The 15,325-nt window shown below is 46.5% G+C and overlaps 1 protein-coding gene across 9 annotated transcripts in view; it reads right to left on the bottom strand.

The window, feature by feature from the left end:
• RHOBTB3 (Rho related BTB domain containing 3) overlaps window positions 1-15,325 on the bottom strand; it is a 76,320-nt gene that overhangs the window by 43,513 nt on the left and 17,482 nt on the right. For all 9 annotated transcript variants that reach the window (XM_084628227.1, XM_084628226.1, XM_084628228.1 and 6 more), the window contains exon 5: window positions 10,417-10,568. In XM_084628227.1, coding sequence (XP_084484353.1) covers window positions 10,417-10,568 — 152 coding nt within the window. The remainder of the gene's footprint in view (window positions 1-10,416; window positions 10,569-15,325) is intronic.

The following is a 15,325-nucleotide window of genomic DNA, read 5'->3' as shown; positions in this document are numbered from 1 at the left end:
AGTAATACATTTTAAAGTTTTTAGAAGGTCTCTTTCTGTAAGTCTATAAAATACAACTAAACTATTGTTGTATGTAAAGTAAATAAGGTTTTTAAAATGTTTAAGAAACTTCATTTAAAATTAAATTAAAATTAAAGCCTACGGACCAGTGGCCAGGACCCGGGCAGTGTGAGTGCCACTGAAAATCAGCTCTCGTGCCACCTTTGATTCAAGAAGAGGTCCATTGTCATTCGTACAGCATAAAGGGCATAGTGTTCAGATGGGGCCTTGAGGAGACAGTCATCTAAATATGGAAATATGACAATGCCCTCTTTGCATAGGTAGGCAGCCACTACTGTGAGGACTTTGGAGAACACTCAAGGGGGACTGTAGAAAGTATGACGGGCAATACTTTCTATTGATAGCGATTGGTTCCCATGATAATCAGAGGAACTGTCTGTAGGCAGGGTTTATTGTGATATGAAAATACGTGCCTTGGAGGTCAAGGGCTGAGAACCAGTCCCTCTGTTCCAGTGCTGACATAATGATGGATAGGGTAACCATCCTGAAGTGGTGCAGTTTGACAAACTTGTTGAAGGTCTAGGATCGGTTTCCACCTGCTGGATTTCTTTTGGATCAGAAAATCATGGGAGTAAAAACCTTTCCCTCTGTGAAGGGATGGGACCGGTTCTATCATTCTCAGTTGTGGAAGGTGGTTTATTTCTTCCCGTAGAATGTGTTCTAAAGAGACTGGGAGGGAGGGTGGGTGGGCGGGTAGGAAGGATAGATAGGAATGGGATCTAGTACCCTTCCTTGATGACCTCTAGAACAGTGGCTCTCAACCTTTCCAGGCTACTGTACCCTTTTTAGGAGTCTGATTTGTCTTGCATATGCCAAGTTTCACCTCACTTAAAAGCTACTTGCTTACAAAATCAGACACAGAAATACAAAAAAGTGTCACAGTACACTTTTACACAATACACTATTACCAGAAATTTCCTGACTTTCTCATTTTTACTATATAATTAGAAAATAAATCAATTGGAAGTTGCAGCCGAATGTTCTGATCTTTTCTGTCCCTGGCAGTCAGGCTGTGGCAGTGTATAGTATTTAGAGCAGTATAAGCCAGTCATTGTATAAAATTTTAGTTTTTACTCACTTCGCTAATGCTTTTTATATAGCCTGTTGTAAAACCAAGCACATATCTATATTAGATTAGTTGATCAACCCCCCCCCCCGGAAGACCTCTGCATACCCCCAAGGGTATACCCCTCTCTCTGGTTGAGAGCCACTCCTCTAGAACCCATTTACACAAAGTAATTAGCTGCCATGATGGAAAGGGGCTAAATGGTCGTCAAACTGGTGGGATGCTGGAGATGGCTGCTGAGACCTGAACAGGGGGAAGGCTTCTTGGGGCCTCAACCACACCTTTAAAATTGTTGTTTGGCCGAAGGTGTGAGAGACATAGCCCTTGAGAAGTTGTATGTCTGCACTTGGTAGGGGGCTTCTGTTAACAGTGTTGTACCATAAATGAGGAGAGAACAGTGCTCAGGATTGCAGGGGTATTGCTATTTCCGCAGTCATCTCTTCAGCACTAGCATATAGATGCAGAGAGAGCATAGAGTACTTGAGCGTTCAGGGAGTGCAGGGACTCATCCATATATGAGTATATATATCCATATATGACTCATCCCTATGCAAATAATTTGGGAACCTCAAAAGGACAGGTCCTCAGCTATGGTTTGTACCTCATTGGGGAACCCAGAAAGGTGCAGCTATGAGACCCAACTCATGACTACAGCAGTCACAATGGAACAGGCAGCAGTAACTGCAGAATCCAAGGAGGATTGTAAAGCTATATGGGCCAAGGTATCCTTTAGATATAAGTGCCTGGAGCTGCTCCTTCATGGCATCAGGAAGGTCATGACAGAGTTCCCGGATTTTGTAATAATTGACGTAATTTTATTTGGCCTCACAGTTGGAGACGTGGAATTGGAGCGTAGCAGATCAATAAATCTTGCAGCCAAATAGATACAATCACTTCCAATCCCAGTCATAAGGGGTGGATCTAGGTTGGTATTGGCATCCCTTTTCATGCACTGCCTTGACAACTAAGGAATTTGGAGTGGGGTGATGTAATATTTTTTGTTGGCCCACTTGCAGATGGATGCTGGGGTCTGCCAGAGCACGTTGGCCAAGTCGAGAAGGGACTTATTGACAGGGAGGGCTATTTTGGAGGATGAGGATGTGTGCAGAATGTTGTGCAGTTTATGCTGTTCTTTCACTTCCTCCAAAGGAATCTGGAGGGAGTCTGCTATCCTGTGAAGCAGCTCCTGGAAGTGTTTAAAGTCGTTGGCTGACATAGGGGGTAAAAGTATGATAGCCTCATCGGGGAAAGAAGAGGAGAAACAGAGTGGCAGTGTAACCTCCTCCTCTGGTTCTTCTTCTTCACCCATTATCAGTCTCCGGTGATCAAGAGATGGATAGGGATGGCGAATTTGTAGGCCTCTGGCTTTGTTCTATGGGAGACTTCCCAAACTGCCATCTGTATTTGACCCACGGATTCCAGTATGGCTAATGTGGAGGTGTCAAGGCTGAATCCCCACTCTAACTCAGAGTGCAGAAGAGAGGCGCCTGCAAGGGTCTAAAAATCAATACATGCCACTCCAGGCTTGTATTAAACTCCCAAGGCAATAGCTTTTCTCTGACCTTGGCTTGGTAAACATTGCCACCATCCAAATGCAAAAAAACAAAAAAAACCCTTTGAACTCAGGAAGGAGCCACTTGGATCCTGTGGGATACCATCAAGCCCTTACACACTCACCCCTCCCCGGGGAGAGCTGAGAAAGAAAACAATGGAAATTAGCTGTGACTATCAGCTAATCAAACAACATGCACAAACCTCTTAGGACACCAAAAATCCAATTCTGTTCTTAAAGAAGGTAAATTTTATTAAAAACAAGAAGGGAAAATATACACCTGCAACTTAGGCTTTCCTAGATCTTAAGAGAAACAATTACAAAAATTAAGCACCCAAAATAGCTTTCTTGGGGGTTCAGCTTAAAGGTTACAAGCAAACAAAAGCATCTGGGGTTAGCACAGAGGCGATTCACAAGCCAAAATAAAAAATAAACCTGATTGTGTCTAAACATTCCGTATCCAAATAATTTCTTCTAGGTATGGAAAATGAATTTTTATACCTGGTTCAAGATTTACATAGCATTGCTGCTCCACCCCTGCAGCCCAGAGAGCAACAGACAAAGGAAAAGTTTTTTCTCCCCAATTTTAAGAAGTTCTACCTTCAAATTGGCTCTTTTGGCAGGTACCCATTTCTTCTCTTGTACCTGTGGCCTTGTTAATCCTTTACGGGTAAAGCAAGCAGAGAACAGACTCAGAGGGATTTTACAGCTAACTGGCTGGCTGTCCATCAAAGGGAGCTACTCCTCCCCCTTCATGTCTCACACGCCCCCCAAATCACAGACAGTGCTGCCCAGCCTGGTTCAAGTCAGGTCCACACTGACTGGGATTTCTTCCTGGAGGTTTAGGAAACAGAATTAATAAGACACATGCACCTCTAACTTTACTAATAATTAAATGAAAAACTAAACAGTGATTTTTACATTTCAAGGACTACAATGACTTAAAATGCAGAGACATTTTTACCCGGTTGATTCTGGGAAACCTTTCTGGGAGAGTGCATCAGCCACTTTGTTAGAGGCTCCTGAAATGTGCTGTATTTCAAAATCAAAAAGTTTTAAAGAGCTAAACTCCACCAAAGAAGTTTTGTTTGTTTCTTTGACTGTGTGAAGCCACTTCAGTGCAGCACGGTCAGTCTGCAGGTGAAACTGCCGTCCCCAAATCATAGAATCATAGAATCATAGAATATCAGGGTTGGAAGGGACCCCAGAAGGTCATCTAGTCCAACCCCCTGCTCAAAGCAGGACCAATTCCCAGTTAAATCATCCCAGCCAGGGCTTTGTCAAGCCTGACCTTAAAAACCTCTAAGGAAGGAGATTCTACCACCTCCCTAGGTAACGCATTCCAGTGTTTCACCACCCTCTTAGTGAAAAAGTTTTTCCTAATATCCAATCTAAACCTCCCCCACTGCAACTTGAGACCATTACTCCTCGTTCTGTCATCTGCTACCATTGAGAACAGTCTAGAGCCATCCTCTTTGGAACCCCCTTTCAGGTAGTTGAAAGCAGCTATCAAATCCCCCCTCATTCTTCTCTTCTGCAGGCTAAACAATCCCAGCTCCCTCAGCCTCTCCTCATAACTCATGTGTTCCAGTCCCCTAATCATTTTTGTTGCCCTTCACTGGACTCTCTCCAATTTATCCACATCCTTCTTGAAGTGTGGGGCAAATGCATGTGCGTAGCTTCTCCAGAGCATACACAAAGGTGTAACATTCTTTTTCTGAGACTGACCAGTGGCTTTCCCCCTCAAAGTTTTTGCTGAGAAACACGACAGTATGGAATTGTTGATCTAGTCCTTCCTGCATTAAAACTGCTCCTACACCACACTCGGAGGCATCTGTGGTTACGACGAACAGGTGGTCGAAGCTTGGGACCCTCAATATAGGATCAGACGTAAGGGCCACCTTAAGCTGGTTAAAGGCTGTCTGACACTTCTCAGTCCACTGAACAGCATTTGGCTGTTTTTTCCTGGTCAGGTCTGTCAGTGGGGTGGCAATTTGGCTGTAATGTGGTACAAATAGTCAGTAATACCTGGCCAAGCCCAAGACGGATTGGACCTGCTTCTTTGATGTAGGAACAGGCCAATTTTGGAAAGTATTTACCTTAGCCTGTAGGGAGTTGATAGTACCTTGACCCACCTGGTGTCCAAGGTACATTACCCTGTTTAGGCCTATTTGACACTTTTTGGCCTTAATGATTAATCTGCCTCCCTTATGTGCTGGAAGACAGCTTGGTGTTCTGCCCACGAATCTGAGAATATTGCCACATCGTCGAGGTAGGCAACTACAAATTCCCCAAATCCATTCAGGTGGTTATTTACTAATCCCTGGAAGGTGATGGGTGCATTTCGCAGTCCAAAAGGGAGTACATTAAAATTCACACAACCCTACATGGGTGATGAAGGCTGACCTTTCCTTGGCAGGATCATCTAGCGGCACTTCCCCGTACCCCTTAGTTAAGTCTAAGGCGGACATGAACTGGGCATGTCCCAGTTCCTCCAACAGCTCATCTGTGCGTGGCATTGGATAGTTTTCTAGCCTAGTTACGGCATTTAGCTTACAGTAGTCCATACAAAAGCTGATTTCTCCATCTGGTTTGGGAAACTCTCAGAGGGGAGGATTACACCCATCTGTAACATGTCCTTGATCTCCCTTTCAACTGCGGTTTTGGCTTGAGGAGCCATCCAGTAGGGTTGGACTCTAATTGGGCCAGCATCACGTGCGTCAATGGAGTGGTCTGCCCATTCTGTCTATCCTGGGGTGGCTTAAAACATTGGCATGAAGCTGATGCCCAGCTCCTGAATTTGCTGTCGCTGCTTGAGCCCAAGGGTCATGGATAGGCTCACCTTTTCCACACCACCGTTGTTTTTTCCGTCATAGTAGACTCCTTCAGGCCACTCAGTGCATCTCTCTCCTGGGCTGTAAACTGGAGAAGCTTGATTTCTCAGAAATAAAAGGGCTTTAGAGAATTAACATGGTATACTTTAGGTTTTAGGGTAGGGTCTGGGTAATTAACAGCTCCCAGACGCTCTTGGACCATAAATGGCCCCTCTCACAATGCTTCCATCTTACTGGCCTGGAGCGCTTTCAGGACCATAACTTGGTCACCTACTCTGAAGGAATGCTCTCTGCATGTTTATCATACCAAGCCTTTTGCTGAGCATCCTGTAGGTTCTCTTGAGCAAGGGCTTGAGAGTCCTTGAGGGTGTTTTGCAGGTTGGTTACAAAGTCCAAAATGTTAGTTCCTGGAGAAGATATAACTCCCTCCCACTGCTGCTTCACCAACTGTAATGACCCCTTAACTTCGCGGCCATAAACTAGTTCAAAGGGTGAAAATCCCAAACTGGATGTGGTACAGCCCTGTTGGCAAAGAGCAACCGCTGCAACACTAGGTCCCAATCACTGGAGTGCTCATTCATGAATTTACTTATGGCCCCCAAAGTCCAATTAAACTTTTCTACTAGGCCACTCGTTTGATGGTGGTAATGGGTGGTAATCAAGTGGTTCACCCCATGAGCTTCCCAAAGACGTTTCATGGTCCCTGCCAGGAAGTTAGTTCCCAAATCTGTAAGGATGTTGGAGGGCCAACCTACCCTGGCAAAAATGTCTGCCAATTCCTGGCTGACGCTTTTAGCCATGTTGTTGCTTGGAGCTACTGCTTCTAGTCATTGGGTGGCAAAATCCATGAAAGTCAGTATCTACAGCTTTCCTCTGGGTTTCTTCTTAGGGAAAGGACCCAGAATATCCACAGCTACATGCTGAAATGGAACCTCAATGATGGGGAGTAGCTGGAGAGGGGCCTTGACCTGGTCTTGGGGCTTTCCTACCCTCTGGTACACCTCACAAGACTGGACAGAGGTAGAAACATCCTTGCCCATTCCCTCCCAGTGGAATGACTTCCCCACGGTCCTTGGTCCTGTTCACCCCAGCATGGTCACTAGGGTGATCGTGGGCTAAGCTCAAGAGCTTTTCCTTATACTTAGCTGGAACTACCAACTGTCTCTCTGGTGGGCACAAAGAGAACTGGCATCCTCAAAGAGTCTCCTTGTATAAGAGTCCTCCTTCTATAATAAACCTGGACCTGTTAGAAAAGCTGAGAGGTGGTGGGTCGCTCTGTGCCGTCGTCCACAACTCCTGTGAGTTTCTCATCTGCTTCCTGCTCTACCTGGAACTGTTTCCTTGATGCGGGAGACATTAGTTCCTCGCTGGGTTGTGGACTTGGGCTTAGTCCCATTGGAAGCAATGCAAGTGATGGGGTTGTTTCCGTTGATTGTGAACCGCTCTCCGCTAGGTGGTATTTCAGTCTCCAGTTGAGCCTCTTGCGCTGGTCTAGCTGCTGCTGCAGTGTAGGTTCTGTGGCGTCCTTTGGTACTGGCTCCCCTGACTCCGGTGGGGTTGCAAGCACGGGCTCTGGTACTGACTGCTCCGCCAGTTCGATATTTGGGCTGGTTCTGGCTGGGTTCCTGGAACTGGATTTACAACTGCTGCCACAGATTCTGGTCTGGAGTCTCATTCCACCACCTCTGGCTGGGTTTCTATAGGAGGCTCAGAAATGGCACATGGTGCCATGTGTAGATGATGTGCTTTGTGCCTGTCCCAAATGTAAGGGGGGGTAGGAGGGGAAGGTGTAGTCTTCCTCTTCTTTCTCATGGGGGAAGGATGGTGCCATCCTCGGAGGGGAAAGGGAGCAGTGCTGTGACTCCAGAAAGAGAACAGAGGTGGAGGGAGCTCATGTCCGAGTACTTGTGACTCAGGCAGGTCAGATACAAGTAGGTCCTTGGGGTATCTGACCTCCTGGAGAGGAGAAAGCCCCATCAGCAGATGCAATCGAAGCTGAGGGAAAGGTGCATTCTCTTGAGCAGCCAGCAGATGGAGACGAGGATTTGCTCGGTGCCAAGGGTTTGCCCAGTGCTGGAGGCTGAACCAGTGACACGAGCATGGCCAGTGCCGCATGTTTTGTTGGTGCCGAAAGCGATGTCAGTACTGACAGAGCTGCCAGTGCCAGTGGTTTCGTTGGTGCCATGACACACAAAGTTGATCTGGTCGGGACAGTCAGCACTATTTTTTAAGGTCTTGCATTGCGGTCTCTGGTGCTGAGATGATGCTGATGCCTGCAGGTCTGCTCGTTTAGCGCCTTTAGACATATGTTTAGCTGCGATACTGTAGGTACTCGGACAGTCTCTGGAGCTATATCTCATATCCGAAACTGATCTTGCAGGGAATGATGTTCTGGCAGGCAGTGAGCAATGAGGGGGCTTGTTTCTTCCTGTCAGCACGGGGAAAAGATGTGCTCTTAGAATGACTTGGCGAATGAGGATCAGTGGATGAGCTAGCAGAGTGTGAGAACCGTGCAGCGGAAGCATCTGGTACAAGGTACAATGCTGTACTCAGTGAGAAGTCACAGCCAAAATGTCTTGATCTTTTCTGGCCCTGGCAGTCAGGTTGAAGCAATGTGTACACTTCTGCGGGACATGTCCTTCTCCCTGGCAGTGGATGCACTGTGGGCGACTGTCGCTTACCAGGAAGGCCTCCTGGCAGGAAACACACCACTTAAACTCAGGAGATCTGAGCATAAGGACGAGGGAGAAAGTTTCCCAATCAGGAAGGACGGGAAACAGGAAAACAAAATGTTAAGCTATGAACTAACAGGGAGGGTAAGAGGAAGGAAACTTTTTTTTTTAAAATAAAGGTAGAGGATAATAAAGGAAAGTATTAACTACTAAACTACACTAAAAACTAACAGGTAAGGCACTATCTAACAATTCAAAGGATAGGTGGGCTCTGCTGCGGATTCCATCCCAGACCAAAGGCAGTTTAAAAGGAACTGGGAGACAGCTGGACTGCACAGTGCTGTATGTACACATGCCACTCACGGTGCGAGATGGGGAGGTGCGCGATGGGGAGGTGCGCACGTGTGGTCCAACCAGCATTGCTAATGAAGATCTCTAATCCCAGACAGGGGACACTGACACACCTACAGTGGAGCACCCAAAAGGGACATCATTCAAAGAAGAACTTTTTTTTTTTTAAACCTAAATAGTTATACTGGTACAACCCCAACTGTGAAAACAGTTTTAAGGCACCTTTAATACCAGTGTAACTCATCCACAGTCAGGGAGGGAGGCTGTACCACTTTACCTATACGGATATAAAAAACACAAAGAAAGTATTTTTCCACATTACAAATGCTTTGCCAGTACAGCTATAACAGCACAGCCTCCTAGCACAGATGCAGCATGACAACAGTAGGAGGAGTTCTGCCAGCATAGTAACACCACCTTCTTGAAGGACATTAGCAGTGCTGTATGTAGTGCTGTTGCAGCCGTGTTGGTCCCTGCTGAATATTAAAGAGACAAGGTGAGTGAGGTCAGATCTTTTATTGGACCAACTTCTGTTGGAGAAAGAGACATTTCAAGCTTACACTGAGGTCTGGGAAATGTATAGAGCGTCACACCTAAATACAAGGTAGACCAGATTGTAACTACTTTTGCTAAACACACATTTCAAGGGTCCTTCAAAATGAAGTGCCCAGTTAACTCTCCAGTCATAAGGAGGAGGAGAGGGGAGGCGGGGAAACTGGGTGGAGGGTTTAAATGGGTTACAGATTGTTGTAACAAGCCATAAATTCATTGTCTCTATCTAGTCCATGATCTTTTGTATGCAAAGTTATGCATACAAAAGTTATGAATTTAAGCTCCCAGGCCTGTCTTTTGAAGGTGTTAACGCCAACCTTTTCCCCCACACCCACCCATTTTTTCCCCTATGACTGGAGAGGTGTTAACAGTCCACTTCACCTTGAATGGTCCCTTCAAAATGTGTGTTGACTATTTATTCTAATCAATCTTTTCCACTTTGTATTTAGCTGTGACACTTTGTACATTTCCTAGACCTGAAGAAGAGCTCTGTGTAAGCTTGAAAGCTTGTCTCTCTCACGAGCAGTCCAATAAAAGACATTACCTAACCCATGTTGTCTCTCTACTTAGCTACGTTCACAGAAGCACTCTTCTGTGGTACAGCTACATCTACACTTGGGTTTATGACCACATACCTATGTGTTTTTTTCACAACCCTGACAGACACAGCGATGCTGACAAAACTTTGTAGTGCAGACCTGGCCAAAGTCCTTGCCTCAACAAATGTACGTTTAACTTGTAATAAAAATGTTCATGGTTTATTTTTTTCATCACTCTCCTTCCCCTTGTTTTGCATTTTCAGGCAAAAGAAATGAGCTCAACTTTATTTTAACTGACTGGACAGACTGCTGGAGACTCTAAACTGTTTAAAGACTGAAAACAAAAAAATTTCAGGCATACATTAAAATTCAAACACAATAACATGCTCATTTACAAGTAGAACACAACTGTAAGCAATGGAGCAATTAACACCAAACATCCCACCTAAGCATCTTGAGTAATTTGGAGCATATTATTAAAATGACAGGACAGTAGATTATATGACTAGGAAAAAGATCTGTTCCTTGAGTTTGCCAAAAAACTTCCTGAAGTTGATTGCAACAGAGGGAGTTCTAGTACTCCCAATATTGCTAAAACTGGGGAAAATGCACCACCAGTGGAAAATTTTAGATAAAAAAGTTGTGTAGATAAGGCCCCAGAGTCACTGTCCCAGTTATCCAATTCTCATTTACACAGTACACACTGTTTTAAATTAAAGCCAAAATTTGGCTTTAGAGAGATAGCAGAGCAAAGATAAAATCTTCATGCTTAGTACAGTTTCTCACTTACCACTCCTCCAAAATATTTTCCTATATAGAAATCACTGAGACTGTGCAATTCAAGGTAAGTAGCTCCTAGTTCTTTAGCGAGTTGAATCCCTTCAGAAGCAGTAACACAGCTCCCTCTGTCTGAACTGCACAGTGGACAAGTACAAGGTACTTCTGAGAAAACAAAAGATTTATAGAAGACATTTTAATTAAATAGTCCACTACACATTGGCTTGTAAATACTAGTGAAGATATACATTATATCATAGAATCACAGAATGTAGGGCTGGAAAGGACCTCAAGAGATCAATTCTAGTCCATCCCCCTTGCTGAGACAGGAGTGAGTATACCTATACCATACCCGAGAGGTGTTTGTCTAACCTGTTCTTAAAAACCTCCAATGACAGGGATTCCACAACCTCTCTATGTAACCTGTTCCAGTGCTTAACTATTCTTGTAGTTAGAAACTTTTCCTAACATGAAACCTAAATCCCCCTTACTGCAAACTAAGCTGATTACTGCTTCTCCTATTCTTGGTGGGCATGGAAAACAATCCATCACCATCCTCTATATAACAATTGTACACATGTGAAGACGGTTTATCATGACCCCCCATCAACCTTCTCTTCTCCAGACTAAACATGCCCAGCCAGTTCTTTCAACCTTTCCTCATAGCCCCCATTTTCTAAATTTTTTATAATTGTTGTTGCCCCCCTTGACTATCTCCAATTTATTAACATTTTTCTTAAAGAACATATATAGTAAGCAACAAATCAAAGAGTTAACTAATTAATACTGGTACATGCAGTGTTGTTGTAGCTGTGTCAGTCCCAGGATATTAGAGAAACAAGGTGGGTAGGGCAATATCTTTTATTAGACCAACCTTTGCTGGAGAGATAGAAAAGCTTTTGAAAGCTTCTCTCTCTTACCAACAGAAGTTGCTCCAATAAAAGATGTTCTTTATCCCACCTTGTGTCTCCAATACTGGTACATTACGAAATCAAACATTTTCTTGCAAGTCAGAATATTAACTATCTGACACAGACTGAATTTAACATAAAAAAACCCAACAACAACAACAAAAAAACCCCACCACACTAAAAGAATGTGAAGGTTGTGAAATCAAGCACTGAAAAGATAGGAATCATCAGCATTAAAGATGCTTGTGCAAATCTAAATTAGCCCCCATGTGCTATGGAAGTAATTACATGATTCCAGTTATATGTGGGAGAGAAGCAGCAGCCTCATAGAGACTGTTCTGTCCCCTGCAGTGTGCCTGGGGATGCAGGAAACATGTGCAAAGAGGTAAGGGGGAGCATTACCTTTATGGTCCCTTTACTTCCCTGTGCAAGTTTATATAGTGAGTCATGATTGTGTCCTGTGTGACAGTCTGTTCAGAACAGAGGTGGGCAAACTTCAGCCTGTAGGCCACATTCGGTCCGCAGGACCCTCGTGCCCGGCACCTGAGCCCCGGCCCCTCAGCCCCGGCCCCTCCTCCACTACTCCCCCTCCCCTGCAGCCTCAGCTCACAGCGCCAGCCGGCTGGCACAATGCTCTAGGCGACAGCAGGGCTGGCAAGTTGTATGGGCCCATGGTGCCCAAGCTTCAGCAATATTCAGGGTCTGGGCTCCACCAATGTTTGGGGCCAGGTCTGTCCCCTGGCCCTGCCTGCCACCCTCTCACCCCCGCACCTCCTGCAAGTGTCCCCTGGCCCCCAGACCATCCCTGCCTCTCCCCTGCAGCTCCACACTGACTCTGCTCTGCAGGCTCCCGGCATCAACTGCCGCCGCAGGGCCCTAGTGTCCCCCATCCCTAGTGGCAGGGCAGGCTGACCCTGACCCTGCCCTTCTGCCTCGGACCCTTCCCTTTTCCGGTGGGATGCTCCACCAGCACAGGGGACCCCCCTGCCCGCAGTCACCACTCCTGCCCCATCCTGGGCAAGGGGCAGCCCCATCCCTCACCCCCAGTGAAGCTACAGTGAGGAGCAGCAGCAGTGGAGGAGGCGCACATGTGATGGCAGCCCCCCCTCCCCCCCACAGGGGAAGTGAGGGGGCTTCCTAGACCTGAGAGGGGCCCTAGGACAACGTGCAGTGACAGTGGTGAGTGTGCTGCTGGGGCAGAGAAGAGGAGCCCTTCCCCCCAGAGCTCATTGCTGCCGGTGGGGAGAGGACTGGGGGGAGTCCTCCTCTCTGGCCCCAGCCCCGGGGCAGCCTGCCTGCACCCCAAAGGCCTCAGCCCCACCCCACCCCAGATCCTGCACCCCCAGCCAGAGCCCTCACCCCCACTTACCCCTAGCCTCTGCCCTAGCCCTGAGCCCCTCCCACACCCCAAACCCCTCATCCCCAGCCCTCATCCCCCCACGCCCTAACCCTCTGCCCCGAGCCCCCTCCTGCATCATGAACCCCTCATCCCCAGCCCCACCCCACAGCTCTCACCCCACCCCTTTGCCCTAGCCCTGAGCCCCCTCCCACACCCCAAACCCCTCATCCCAAACCCCTGCCACACCCCACACAGCCCTTACCCCTGCATCCCCTCCCTCCCAGAGCCTGCACCCCTCACCCCCTGCCCCAGCCCAGAGCCTGCACCCAAACTCCATCCTAGAACCTGCACCTCCACCCCCTTCCCACACACCCTCTCCTTCCCCCAAACTCCCTCCCGGAGCCCTCACCCCCTCCCGCACCCCCACCCCTTGCCCCAGCCCAGAGCCTACATCCAAACTCCATCCCAGAGCCTGCACTGCTCACCCCCTCCAGCACCACCACCCCCTGCCCCAGCCCAGAGCCTGAACCCAGCACCCCAACTCCATCTCAGAGCCTGCACCCCAGACCCCCTCCCCCACACAAACTCCCTCCCAGAGCCCAACCTCTCACCCCTTCTGCACCCAAACTCCTTCTCAGAGCCTGCACCCCAGACCTCCTCTGCCCCACCCAAACTCCCTCCCAGAGCCTTAGGCAGGTAGAGGCAGAGTTTGGGCACCATCAAGATTTCTACAAACCTGCCACCCTGGGGCAGCGGGGCTAGGATCTCCTGGGGCAGCGCAACTGCAGAGCCCAGCCTGACCCGGTGCTCTGTGCTGTGCGGTGGCACGGCAGGCTCCAGCCAGGCAGTGCGGCTTAGCGCCGCCAGCCACCGGTGCTCCAGGCAGCACAGTAAGGGGACAGGGAGCGGGGGCTGAATAGAGAGGGGAGTTTGGGGGTGGTCAGAGGGCAGGGAGTGGGGGGTTGAATGGGGGCAGGGGTCCCAGGGGCCAGTCAGGAAGGAGGGGGGGTTGGATGGGGTGGCTGGGGACAGGGAGTCGGGGGGGGGGGGGGAAATGAGGCAGAGGCCGGGCCATGCCTGGCTGTTTAGGGAGGCACAGCCTCCCCTAACCACTCCCTCCATACAATTTCCAAAACCTGACGTGACCCTCAGGACAAAAAAAAAGTTTGCCCTCCTGGTTCAGAACCTTGTACTTTATTTCCCTGGAACCACTGGTTAATTGAGGAAGGAACAATTATTTTTGCATGAGTCACGGTGGCTTCGCTTTAACAGACAATAGAAAAAACTTCTGTCCATCTATAAACATGTTCTTTCATAATGTATACATCTCACAACCCAAACACTGTCCAACCACCTCAGCAAGAAGCAAATTATGCCAACAATTTTTTTTGCTCCATACCTATTTGAGTCCCAGTTCTGTATTGTGATCTGTTTGAGCAGATAGCTGTGCCTACACAGAGCCCCTCTGAAGTTAGTAGGGCTCTATAAGTAGGGCCTACTAACATCAGAGAGGCTCTGTGTGGCACAGCAGTCTGCTCAAACAGATCACAATACAGGATCCAAGCCTAAACTTAACAAAATATTGCCTACTCTCCCAATAAAATTATTTCCAAAGCTTATTTTCACTATCAAGAAGAAGAAAAAAAAAAAGATACAAAGGTTCAGGGTCATTTGAAGTGATGCATATGTTATTAAACAAATTTATAGGAAAAAGTAAAAAGTAAAAGAATTGGCTTAGCCAAACATATAGTTAGTTAAATTAACCCTCACTTCATATCGGACAACAACAACTGGAAGAAGAAAAGGAGTACTTGTGGCACCTTAGAGACTAACCAATTTATTTGAGCATAAGCTTTCGTGAGCTACAGCTCACTTCATCAGATGCATCCAATGAAGTGAGCTGTAGCTCACGAAAGCTTATGCTCAAATAAATTGGTTAGTCTCTAAGGTGCCACAAGTACTCCTTTTCTTTTTGCGAATACAGACTAAAACGACTGTTACTCTGGAACAACTGGAAGATTTATCATCCACCTACATTACTCAAGCTCTCATGTTTTACCAGGTCAATGAACTACAAAACTGTTCATAAGGTTTTAAATACAGAATAGCAGCTCTTTTTGGTTCACTGAAGAGAGATACATTCAATTTTGCCAAGGCCTACTTGGGTAATATCTCCACAGAAGTTATATTATAAAATAAAGTTCTTTTGGTTTGATTGTTTAAACAGTATCGACATTGGACAGAAATCTGCTTATACGATCTGCCTCCGAGAATACCCAGTTCATATATCCCTTTTTTTAATTAATACCATGTCAAATTTAAAATGCTGCCCTAAGTAAAACAGATGCAGATTTCTTTAATAAGTCCTGGTCTGACTTTTAAAGTGTAAAAAAAAAAATAAAAAAAAAAATCAGCAATACCACAATGCTTGGAAGAAGTATAGAATAAAGAATGAAAAACATCAAACTATCATCATCAAACAAATTTTAAAAAGCCAAAAGAAAAGAAATTTTCTTAGTGTAGGCAGAACCAACACAGTACCACACATAACAAATGCAGTAACGTGTGATCACTGGAGGTCTCCCAGTCCATTACAGGCCACATTTAATTCTGCTTAGTTTGAGAATTTTGAGAAGTTTACACACCATGACTGCAATTTTTAATCACAGTGA

The sequence above is a fragment of the Lepidochelys olivacea genome (assembly GCF_965140295.1).
Source record: "Lepidochelys olivacea isolate rLepOli2 genome assembly, chromosome: 5".
Lineage (NCBI taxonomy): Eukaryota > Metazoa > Chordata > Testudines > Cheloniidae > Lepidochelys > Lepidochelys olivacea.
This window is presented reverse-complemented; position numbering and strand designations above follow the sequence as displayed.